This window comes from Mustelus asterias, chromosome 8 (assembly GCF_964213995.1).
Source record: "Mustelus asterias chromosome 8, sMusAst1.hap1.1, whole genome shotgun sequence".
Lineage (NCBI taxonomy): Eukaryota > Metazoa > Chordata > Chondrichthyes > Carcharhiniformes > Triakidae > Mustelus > Mustelus asterias.
The window spans coordinates 135,219,838-135,231,857 of NC_135808.1; the positions used below are offsets into that span (position 1 = coordinate 135,219,838).

Below are 12,020 nucleotides of genomic sequence, written 5' to 3' on the forward strand. Positions count from 1 at the left end.
ACCGGTAGACAGGAAGATGGGTTGAAGTGTGTCTACTTCAATGCAAGGAGCATCCGGAACAAGGTGGATGAACTTGGGGCGTGGATTGCTACTTGGGACTACGATGTTGTGGCCATTACGGAGACGTGGGTAGAACAAGGACAGGAATGGTTGTTGGACGTTCCGGGGTATAGATGTTTCAGTAAGTGTAGGGAAGCTGGTAAAAGAGGTGGAGGAGTAGCATTGTTAATCAAGGATAGTTTAACGGCTGCGGAAAAGCACTTCGAGGGGGATCTGCACACTGAGGTAATATGGGCTGCAGTTAGAAACAGGAAAGGAGCGGTCACGTTGCTAGGAGTTTACTATAGGCCCCCAAATAGTAATAGAGATGTGGAGGAAGAAATTGCTAAGCAGATTATGGATACGTGTGGGGGTCACAGGGTAGTTGTCATGGGGGACTTTAACTTTCCAAATATTGATTGGAACCTTTGTAGGTCGAATAGTTTGGATGGGGCACTTTTTGTGCAGTGTGTGCAGGAGGGTTTCCTGACACAATATGTGGATAGGCCGACAAGGGGTGAGGCCACATTGGATTTGGTACTGGGAAATGAACCGGGCCAAGTGTTAGATTTGGTTGTGGGAGAGAACTTTGGAGATAGTGACCACAATTCGGTGTCTTTTGTTATTGCAATGGAGAGGGATAGGGCCGGACGGCAGGGCAAGGCTTACAATTGGGGGAGAGGTAATTATGATGCGATTAGGCAAGAATTAGGGGGCATAAGATGGGAACAGAAACTGTCAGGGAAAGGCACTGATGAAAAGTGGAACTTTTTCAAGGAACAAATACTGGGTGTCCTTGATAGGTATGTCCCTGTCAGGCAGGGAGGAAATGGCCGAGTGAGGGAACCGTGGTTCACAAAAGAGGTGGAATGTCTTGTGAAAAGGAAGAGGGAAGCTTATGTAGGGATGAGGAAACAAGGTTCAGATGGCTCGATTGAGGGTTACAAGTTAGCAAGGAATGAGCTGAAAAAGGGGCTGAGGAGAGCTAGGAGGGGACATGAGAAGTCCTTGGCGGGTCGGATCAAGGAAAACCCCAAGGCTTTTTACTCTTATGTGAGGAATAAAAGAATGACCAGGGTGAGGTTAGGGCCGGTCAAGGACAGTGGTGGGAACTTGTGTATGGAATCAGTAGAGATAGGCGAGGTGATGAATGAATACTTTTCTTCAGTGTTCACCAAGGAGAGGGGCCATGTTTTTCAGGAAGAGAAGGTGTTACAGGCTAATAGGCTGGAGGAAATAGATGTTCGGAGGGAGGATGTATTGGCAGTTTTGAATAAACTGAAGGTCGATAAGTCCCCTGGGCCTGATGAAATGTATCCTAGGATTCTTTGGGAGGCGAGGGATGAGATTGCAGAGCCTTTGGCTTTGATCTTTGGGTCCTCGCTGTCCACGGGGATGGTGCCAGAGGACTGGAGAGTGGCAAATGTTGTTCCTCTGTTTAAGAAAGGGAATAGAAATGACCCTGGTAATTATAGACCGGTTAGTCTGACTTCGGTGGTTGGTAAATTGATGGAAAAGGTCCTTAGGGATGGGATTTACGACCATTTAGAAAGATGCGGATTAATCCGGGATAGTCAGCACGGATTTGTGAAGGGCAAATCGTGCCTCACAAATTTGATAGAATTTTTTGAGGAGGTAACTAGGTGTGTTGATGAAGGTAGGGCGGTTGATGTCATATACATGGATTTTAGTAAGGCGTTTGATAAGGTCCCCCATGGTCGGCTTATGATGAAAGTAAGGAGGTGTGGGATAGAGGGAAAGTTGGCCGATTGGATAGGTAACTGGCTGTCTGATCGAAGACAGAGGGTGGTGGTGGATGGAAAATTTTCGGATTGGAGGCAGGTTGCTAGCGGAGTGCCGCAGGGATCGGTGCTTGGTCCTCTGCTCTTTGTGATTTTTATTAATGACTTAGAGGAGGGGGCTGAAGGGTGGATCAGTAAATTTGCTGATGACACCAAGATTGGTGGAGTAGTGGATGAGGTGGAGGGGTGTTGTAGGCTGCAAAGAGACATAGATAGAATGCAAAGCTGGGCTGAAAAATGGCAAATGGAGTTTAACCCTGATAAATGTGAGGTGATTCATTTTGGTAGGACTAATTTAAATGTGGATTACAGGGTCAAAGGTAGGGTTCTGAAGACTGTGGAGGAACAGAGAGATCTTGGGGTCCATATCCACAGATCTCTAAAGGTTGCCACTCAAGTGGATAGAGCTGTGAAGAAGGCATATAGTGTGTTAGCTTTTATTAACAGGGGGTTGGAGTTTAAGAGCCGTGGGGTTATGCTGCAACTGTACAGGACCTTGGTGAGACCGCATTTGGAATATTGCGTGCAGTTCTGGTCACCTCACTATAAGAAGGATGTGGAAGCGCTGGAAAGAGTGCAGAGGAGATTTACCAGGATGCTGCCTGGTTTGGAGTGTCGGTCTTATGAGGAAAGGTTGAGGGAGCTGGGGCTGTTCTCTCTGGAGCGGAGGAGATTGAGGGGAGACTTAATAGAGGTTTATAAAATGATGAAGGGGATAGATCGAGTGAACGTTCAAAGACTATTTCCTCGGGTGGATGGAGCTATTACGAGGGGGCATAACTATAGGGTTCATGGTGGGAGATATAGGAAGGATATCAGAGGTAGGTTCTTCACGCAGAGAGTGGTTGGGGTGTGGAATGGACTGCCTGCAGTGATAGTGGAGTCAGACACTTTAGGAACATTTAAGCGGTTATTGGATAGGCACATGGAGCACACCAGGATGGTAGGGAGTGGGATAGCTTGATCTTGGTTTCAGATGAAGGTCGGCACAACATCGTGGGCCGAAGGGCCTGTTCTGTGCTGTACTGTTCTATGTTCTATGTTCTAAAGCCATTGGTTTCATTGACTGCGAGATCCCAAGTTGTCCATGGCTGGAAGATTCCGGACTCTCCCACCAGCGGGATCTTCCAGTGCCACCAAAGTCAATGGACCTTTGATTGGCTTGCCACATTTTCTGGTCCCGCCCACCACAACGGGACTGGAAAATTCCACCGCACAGCACAAGCTGCCTGTGATGGAGCAAAAGGTTTATTTAGTAGTCGCAAGTCGGCTGACATTAACACGACAATGAAGTTACTGTGAAAATCCCCGAGTCGCCACACTCCGGAGCCTGTTCGGGCACACTGAGGGAGAATTTAGCATGGCCAATGCACCTAACCAGCACGTCTTTCAGACTGTGGGAGGAAACCGGAGCACCCGGAGGAAACCCACGCAGACACGGAGAGAACATGCAAACGCCACGCAGACAGTGACACAAGCCGGAAATCGAACCCAGATCCCTGGCGCTGTGAGGCAGCAATGCTAACCACCGTGCCACCCTTCACGGGCAGTGGATGTGAGGGCACAACATCAGCATCTCCACGTTAAACTACACTTGTGCTAAATCCTACAATTTGGTTTCAGCTTCAGAAGGAAAACGACGATGAATTTATCATCATGAAGCCTACAAACGCTGGGCATATGTTTCATAAAATCTCTACAGCGCAGAACCAGGCCATTCAGCCCATCAACTCTGTACTGACCCTCCGACAGACCATCCCACCCAGGCCCTAGCCCCATAACCCCACATATTTACCCCGCTAATCTCGCTAATTTACACATCTTGGGACACCAAGGGGCAATTTAGCACGGCCAATCCACCTAACCTGCACAGCTTTGGAGTGTGGGAGGAAACCGGAGCACCCGGAGGAAACCCACGCAGACACGGGGTGGTTGTAGAAACTGTATCTGATTTTGCACATTGCAAGGACAGAGAGGCAAATAGCCTAAATAGGGCAATATGAAACCCAGGAACCTGGAGTTCGACTAGAAAAACCTTGAAATCAAAACAGAAAATGCTGGGAAAATGCAGCAGGTCTGGCAGCATCAATGGAGAGAGAAATAGAGCTAATGTTTTGAGTCAGCATGACTCTCCTTCAGAGGAGAGAGGACGAAATGTTTATGCTGTTGCCAAGTGTGGGGGGAGGGGGGGGGCAGTGTACAGCAGGGGGAGCAAAACAGAGGGTTAGGGATAGGTTTAGCGATCTGGAAAAATTAAATGATAAAGGTGTCGGGACACAGGACAAAGGGAGTGATAATGATAGTGCTAAACGTTAAAGTAGGCATTAATAGCAGCATAAAGGTCAGTGCTTTCTGAAAGCCAGATAGGAGGTTGTGTTCATAGCAGGGCAAGTGTCAGCACATGAGACAAAGATACAGACTGGAATGGGGGGGGGGGGGGATCAAACCGGAGGGCAGAGGTCACGCTATGAAGCAGTTGAACTCAATGTTAAGTGCAGCAGGCTGTAAAGTGCCTAATCAGAAGGTTTGCATTGGGCTTGACTGGAACATTGCAGCAGTATCGCAGACCGAGAGCAGAAATGTGACCGTGAGATCAAGATGGTGCATTGAAATAGCAACTGACAGGAGAGTTGTCCCACGTGCGGACTGAGCGAGGGTGTTGTGTAAAGCGGTCTCCCAGTCTGCGTGGAGTCTCCCCACGCCGCACGGTCAGCGATGTTGTGCAGCCTGAGGAGTTCAGGGATGGTCGAGAATGGGTCATAGGCCCCTATTGATCAAAAGGAGGACTGTTAACTCGCTGGGCCTGACAGGTCGATAAGCCATTCACAATTAAATTGTTCAAAGGATTTTTTCTCGAACAGACTTAACTTTATGTGGCAAGTTCAAGGGCTAATTAAATCATAAAATGGTTATGATGCAGATGGCTATTTGACCTGTGGTAATCTGGGTTAACTTGTGGCAATTTACAATTCATGGCTCATCTCTTCCTCACCGGAAGGTGCTGGGTGATGTTCACATAAATAACGGTGGGTGTGCAATAAATCACTCAGGGGTGAAATGTTTCTAAATAAATTCTGATAAAAGGTTAGGCAGCAGAAACCAGAAATCTGTGCAGAAATAAATGTTTCTTTCTGAAACATGTGTCTTCAAATTCTTTTACTCTCGTTCTATGATTCTCAAACTTCATTCTAACTCTTTTAAACTCTCTAACAATGCTCTAATTCAACCTCTTAACTTTTGAATGGACCTATCTAAAGACGTGCTGGTTAGGGGGCATTGACCTGAACAGGCGCCGGAGTGTAGCGACTAGGGGAATTTCACAGTAACGTCATTGCAGTGTTAATGTAAGCCTTACTTGTGACTAATAAATAAACTTTAACTTTTCCTCGCATTAAACTGATCTTTCTCTACACCCGAGCTATGACTGTAACACTACATTCTGCACCGTCTCGTTTCCTTCTCTATGAACAGTATGCTTTGTCTGTATAGCACGCAAGATGTGGAGATGCCGGCGTTGGACTGGGGTAAACACAGTAAGAAGTTTAACAACACCAGGTTAAAGTCCAACAGGTTTATTTGGTAGCAAAAGCCACACAAGCTTTCGAGGCTCTAAGCCCCTTCTTCAGGTGAGTGGGAATTCTGTTCACAAACAGAACTTATAAAGACACAGACTCAATTTATATGAATAATGGTTGGAATGCGAATACTTACAACTAATCAAGTCTTTAAGAAACAAAACAATGGGAGTGGAGAGAGCATCAAGACAGGCTAAAAAGATGTGTATTGTCTCCAGACAAGACAGCCAGTGAAACTCTGCAGGTCCTCGCAACTGTGGGAGTTACAAATAGTGTGACATGAACCCAATATCCCAGTTGAGGCCGTCCTTGTGTGTGCGGAACTTGGCTATCAGTTTCTGCTCAGCGACTCTGCGCTGTCGTGTGTCGCGAAGGCCGCCTTGGAGAACGCTTACCCGCATATCAGAGGCCGAATGCCCGTGACCGCTGAAGTGCTCCCCAACAGGAAGAGAACAGTCTTGCCTGGTGATTGTCGAGCGGTGTTCATTCATTCGTTGTCGCAGCGTCTGCATAGTTTCCCCAATGTACCATGCCTCGGGACATCCTTTCTTGCAGCGTATCAGGTAGACAACGTTGGCCGAGTTGCAAGAGTATGTACCGTGTACCTGGTGGATGGTGTTCTCACGTGAGATGATGGCATCTGTGTCGATGATCCGGCACGTCTTGCAGAGGTTGCTGTGGCAGGGTTGTGTGGTGTCTTGGTCACTGTTCTCCTGAAGGCTGGGTAGTTTGCTGCGGACAATGGTCTGTTTGAGGTTGTGCGGTTGTTTGAAGGCAAGAAGTGGGGGTGGGGAGATGGCCTTGGAGAGATCTCGCCAAGGCCATCCCCACACCACCACTTCTTGCCTTCAAACAACCGCACAACCTCAAACAGACCATTGTCCGCAGCAAACTACCCAGCCTTCAGGAGAACAGTGACCAAGACACCACACAACCCTGCCACAGCAACCTCTGCAAGACGTGCCGGATCATCGACACAGATGCCATCATCTCACGTGAGAACACCATCCACCAGGTACACGGTACATACTCTTGCAACTCGGCCAACGTTGTCTACCTGATACGCTGCAAGAAAGGATGTCCCGAGGCATGGTACATTGGGGAAACTATGCAGACGTTGCGACAACGAATGAATGAACACCGCTCGACAATCACCAGGCAAGACTGTTCTCTTCCTGTTGGGGAGCACTTCAGCGGTCACGGGCATTCGGCCTCTGATATTCGGGTAAGCGTTCTCCAAGGCGGCCTTCGCGACACACGACAGCGCAGAGTCGCTGAGCAGAAACTGATAGCCAAGTTCCGCACACACAAGGACAGCCTCAACCGGGATATTGGGTTCATGTCATACTATTTGTAACTCCCACAGTTGCGTGGACCTGCAGAGTTTCACTGGCTGTCTTGTCTGGAGACAATACACATCTTTTTAGCCTGTCTTGATGCTCTCTCCACTCCCATTGTTTTGTTTCTTAAAGACTTGATTAGTTGTAAGTATTCGCATTCCAACCATTATTCATATAAATTGAGTCTGTGTCTTTATAAGTTCTGTTTGTGAACAGAATTCCCACTCACCTGAAGAAGGGGCTTAGAGCCTCGAAAGCTTGTGTGGCTTTTGCTACCAAATAAACCTGTTGGACTTTAACCTGGTGTTGTTAAACTTCTTACTGTGTAGCACGCAAGAAACAGTACTTTACATTGTATACTAATACATGTGACAATAATAAATCAAATCAAAATCAAATGAAAGCTTGCACGGAGCAGTTAAAAAAAAGGAGAAAAAAATGAATAATTGGTTGCAACTTGAAAAAAAATAGAATCGTGTTTGCGTTTCTTCAGAATCCATGAGGTGTTGCTGTTCTGGGGTTTCTCTCAGTGGAAAGAAGAATTGACATTTCTCAAACTGGAGGTTTGCCATCTTCAGGCACCCATTCCACAACAGCTCAATCACATTCAGACGCTCATTTACACAAAGACTGAAGAAATAGGAGCTGGAACAGGACATTTGACAATTTGAGTCTGCTCCGTCATTCAACAAGCTCACTGCTGTCTTTCCACCTCAATTCCCCATTACCCCTGTACAGTCCAAAGATCTATCACTCTCTGTATCGAAAATACTCAACAACTGAGTACCTACAGCCCCCTCTCCTCCCCCCCGCCCCTCCCCCCGCTGGGCTTGAGAATTCCAAAAGGTTCACAATCCTTTGAGTGAAGAAATTTCTCCTGATCTCAGCCCCAAAGATCAGCCTCTTTCTGTGTTCCGGATTTCCCAGCCACCGGGTACAGCCTCTCAGCATCTACCCCGTCCAACCCCTTCCCCATTCTGTGGAGAGAGAAACAGAGTTTAATGTTTTGTGTTCTGCTCTGCAGAAGAGTCACCCAGACTCGAAACGTTAACTCTGTTTCTCTCTCCACAGACGCTGTCAGACCTGCTGAGCATTTCCAGCATTTTCTGTTTTTATTTCAGACTTCCAGCATCCACAGCATTTTGCTTTTATTCCCTCAGGAATTCTGCCTGTTTCTTGGATCAACTTAGATCAACTCACATTCTTAAATTCCTGGGAATATAGATCCAGTCTACTCAATCTGTCCACACAGGAGAATTCCCTCACCCCAGGATCCAATCTAGTGAGCCTTTGTTGCATTCCCTTTGCAACACTTCCTCTGGAACAATCCCTCTGGAACACTGTCTCTGGAACCCTCCCTCTGGAACATTCCCTCTGGAACACTGTCTCTGGAACCCTCCCTCTGGAACATTCCCTCTGACACTTTACCTCTGGAACACTCCCTCTGGAACCTTCGATCTGGAACAGTCGCTCTGGAACAGTTGCTCTGGAACCCTCCCTCTGGAACCCTCCCTCTGGAATTTTCTCTGTGGAATTTTCCCTCTGGAACACTCCCTCTGCCCACCCTCAGATAGAAGTCTCACAACACCAGGTTAAAGTCCAACAGGTTTATTTGGTAGCAAATACCATAAGCTTTCGGAGCGCTGCTCCTTCGTCAGATGGGGTGGAAATGTGCTCTCAAACAGTGCACAAACATCTGTGCACTGTTTGAGAGCACATTTCCACTCCATCTGACGAAGGAGCAGCGCTCCGAAAGCTTATGGTATTTGCTACCAAATAAACCTGTTGGACTTTAACCTGGTGTTGTGAGACTTCTTACTGTGTTTACCCCAGTCCAACGCCGGCATCTCCACATCATGGCTCCCTCAGATAAGCAGGTGAAACTTGCTGTTGAGGAGCAGAATAATTTGATATCCAGCAGAATCTGACTGCCTTCCAGTTGTTGACAGGAAATTGCAGTTTAACCTCTGAACTCTGTACAGGGTCAACAGCCCTCAGTTAGTGACGTAAGTTGCACCTACCTTAGCTCCAGGTTCTCCTTGGTGACCCGCCTCTCCTATAGCTCCGGGAAGTCCCTGTTTGATTAACAAACCATTCTCTTTACCGTGTGAAGCATTTCTCATAGAGTCATAGAATGATACAAACAGAGGAGACCATTTGGTCCAACATGCCTGTGCAGGCCTTTTGAAACAACCACCCCCCCTCTCCCCATCCTCCTCCGCACCCCCTCATCACCACCACCTCCTTGCCCTTTTCCCATAACACTGTGAATCTTTTCTCTTCACATATCTCTCCAATTTCCCTTTGAAAGTTATTATTGAATCTGCTTCCGCGCATTCCAGATCACAACAACTCACTGTCTATAAATAACAACCACTCGCTCTGAAAAAACAATCTCCATCTTCCGCTCTGGTTGTCCTGCCAATCCACGGCAGATATCATTAGGACAAGGGCAGCAGATACCTGGGAACACCACCACCTGGAGGTTCCCCTCCGAGCCACTCACCATCCTGACTTGGAAATATATCGCTGTTCCTTCACTGTCTCTAGATCAAAATCCTGGAATCCCCTCCCTAACAGCACTGTGGGTGTACCTACACCACATAAACTGCAGCGGTTCAAGAGGCAGCTCACCACCACCTTCTCAAGGGGCAATTAGGGATGGGCAATAAGACCATAAAGCCATAAGATACAGGAGCACAATTAGGCCACTCGGCCCATCGAGTCTGCTCCGCCATTCAATCATGGCTGATTTTCTTCTCATCCCCATTCTCCTGCCTTTTCTCCATAACCCCTGATCCCCTTATTAATCAAGAACCTATCTATCTCTGCCTTAAAGACACTCAATGACCTGACCTCCACAGCCTTCTGCGGCAAAGAGTTCCACAGATTCACCACCCTCTGGTGAAGAAATTCCTCCTCATCTTTGTTTTAAAGGATCGTCCCTTTCGCCTGAGGTTGTGCCCTCTGGTTCTAGTTTTTCTACCTGTGGAAACATCCTCTCCATGTCCACTCTATCCAGGCCTCGCAGTATCCTGTAAGTTTCAATAAGATCCCCCCTCATCCTTCTAAACTCCAATGAGTACAGACCCAGAGTCCTCAACTGTTCCTCATACGACAAGTCATCATTCCAGGGATCATTCTTGTGAACCTCCTCTGGACCCTTTCCAAGGCCAGCACATCCTTCCTTAGATACAGGGCCCAAACTGCTCACAGTACTGCAAATGGGGTCTGACCAGAGCCTTATACAGCCTCAGAAGTACATCCCTGTTGGTCTAGCCAGTGTTTTAAAAATTTGTTTTCAATCTGTGCTCCTCTGGTTACCAACCCTCCTGACTCCTTATTCACTCGGTTGGGATTTTGAACACATCCGTCAGATTTCCTCTGAACCTTCTCTGCTCTCAAACTTCTCCACTTCATTGTTTCATTGACAATCATCAGTTCCAAAGCTGTTGTGTAATTGGCTGAGAAATTCAATTTGTCATCCAAATACCATCCATTATAAAACCCAGGGGGGCGATGCTGGGTTAAATTCAACTTAGGCCCGAACTGATTGGCAGTTGTTGAGCTGTCGACATTGAACCAGTGTCCATTCGAGCCCACGCTCAGGGATTTGTGGGAAATTAGCCAGTTCCTCTCCTGACACTGGGTCAGGGCTGGGGGGTTGGGCAGTGATGGGGGGAGGTAGGGGGGAGGTGGGGCGGTGGAGGTGAGGGGCAAGTGTGGATGGAGGAGAAACTGTACTCAGGAGCGGCCTTGAAAATCCTGGGACACAGAAATAATAATTGAAGAATTTCTGGGCCTTTTTTGGACAACTTTCAGCCGACCTTTCCAGGATCGTTTGGTAAGTCACTCAGCGCACAAGAATGTGCGATGTGCGAACTCCACCCATATTGGACGACAGCACAGAATGAGGCTATTCGGCCCTCAGTGTCTGTGCTGCCTCCCCCCTTTCCTGGGCTTTGCATTCAGGGTTCGAGAACCTGCATATTTCAGGGGGCCTGACACCTGCTTCGGGCATCTGCCCTGGGCGCCCAAAGGTTTCTCGAGCATCTCCTCCCAGGTAGTCCTGCCAGACGGCACAAGAAAATGTGATGATCTGACATCAGTTTTACGCAGGGTTAATTTTACTCAGAGTTTAACCTCTCCTCCCCGCTCCCCACTTCCCACCGCTCATCCCACAAAGATATCTGATCAAATGTAAAGAAATCGGATTTCAACAATAAACAGTGTGAAGGGCGAGACTATGAAAGGCACAAATGAAGTATTGAGATAATTACCTCAGGACCAATGCTTCCAATAGCACCAATCTCACCTGGCTGTCCTCGCGGGCCCTGCATGGGAAAGTCATAGGAATAGGATTGCTGTTTTAAACCAGGAAGCAATTTCAATTTTAAAAAGCACCGAGTCAGCTTGATCAGTTGTACGGAAGAAATATTTCCACAGTACGGAAAAGGGGCGGCACAGTGGTTAGCACTGCTGCCTCACAGCGCCAGGGAACCAAGTACCATTCGCAACTTGGGTCATTGTCTGTGTGGAGTTTGCACATTCTCCCCGTGTCTGCGTGGGTTTCCTCCGGGTGCTCCAGTTTCCTCCCACAGTCCAAAGATGTGCTGGTTAGGTGGGTTGGCCACTACCCTTAAATTACCCCTTAGTGTCAGGGGGACTAGCTAGGGTAAATGCATGGGGGATGGGGATAGGGCCTGGGTGGGATTGTGGTTGGTGCAGACTTGATGGGCTGAATGGCTTCCTTCTGCACTGTAGGATTCTCTGATTCTTTGAAAAGATTTTACATAACATGGATGTAATGGTAAGTTACTAACTGTGCAAGGGTTGTATTTTTAAAATAGGGGAATTTACTGCAATAGTCTCATAATCTTCTTCAATCTATTTTTACAAGCATCATATTGTAACATTATGCTGTAAAGATATTGAAAATTAATCATAAAACAGTTACAGCACAGGAGGAGGCCATTCAGCCCATCAGATCTTTTCTTGGTTTTCTTTTGCGATTCACTGAAAATCAGTGTGCTCTGGTTCTCAATCGCTCCACCAATGGGGACAGTTTCTACCCATCCACTCTGTCCAGACCCCCCCATGATTTTGGAAATCTCTATCAAATCCCCCTAAACTTTCCCTTCTTTACGGCCCAGCTCCTTCCATCTCTCATCAATGGAACCATTCTCAGAAATGTCCTCTCCAACGCCCTCACCTTCTTCCGAAAGTGTGGCACTTTAGTATGCAGGTACAGCAAGGAAGGCAAA

General features: G+C 47.5%; 1 protein-coding gene across 1 annotated transcript in view; it reads right to left on the reverse strand.

The window, feature by feature from the left end:
* The window catches only part of col24a1 (collagen type XXIV alpha 1), a 445,996-nt gene that overhangs the window by 91,911 nt on the left and 342,065 nt on the right, over positions 1-12,020 (reverse strand). Inside the window, exons 32-33 of the mRNA XM_078219024.1 lie at positions 11,037-11,090; positions 8,778-8,831 (exon numbers count right to left, since the gene is read on the reverse strand). Of these exons, the coding sequence (XP_078075150.1) occupies positions 8,778-8,831; positions 11,037-11,090 (108 nt within the window). The remainder of the gene's footprint in view (positions 1-8,777; positions 8,832-11,036; positions 11,091-12,020) is intronic.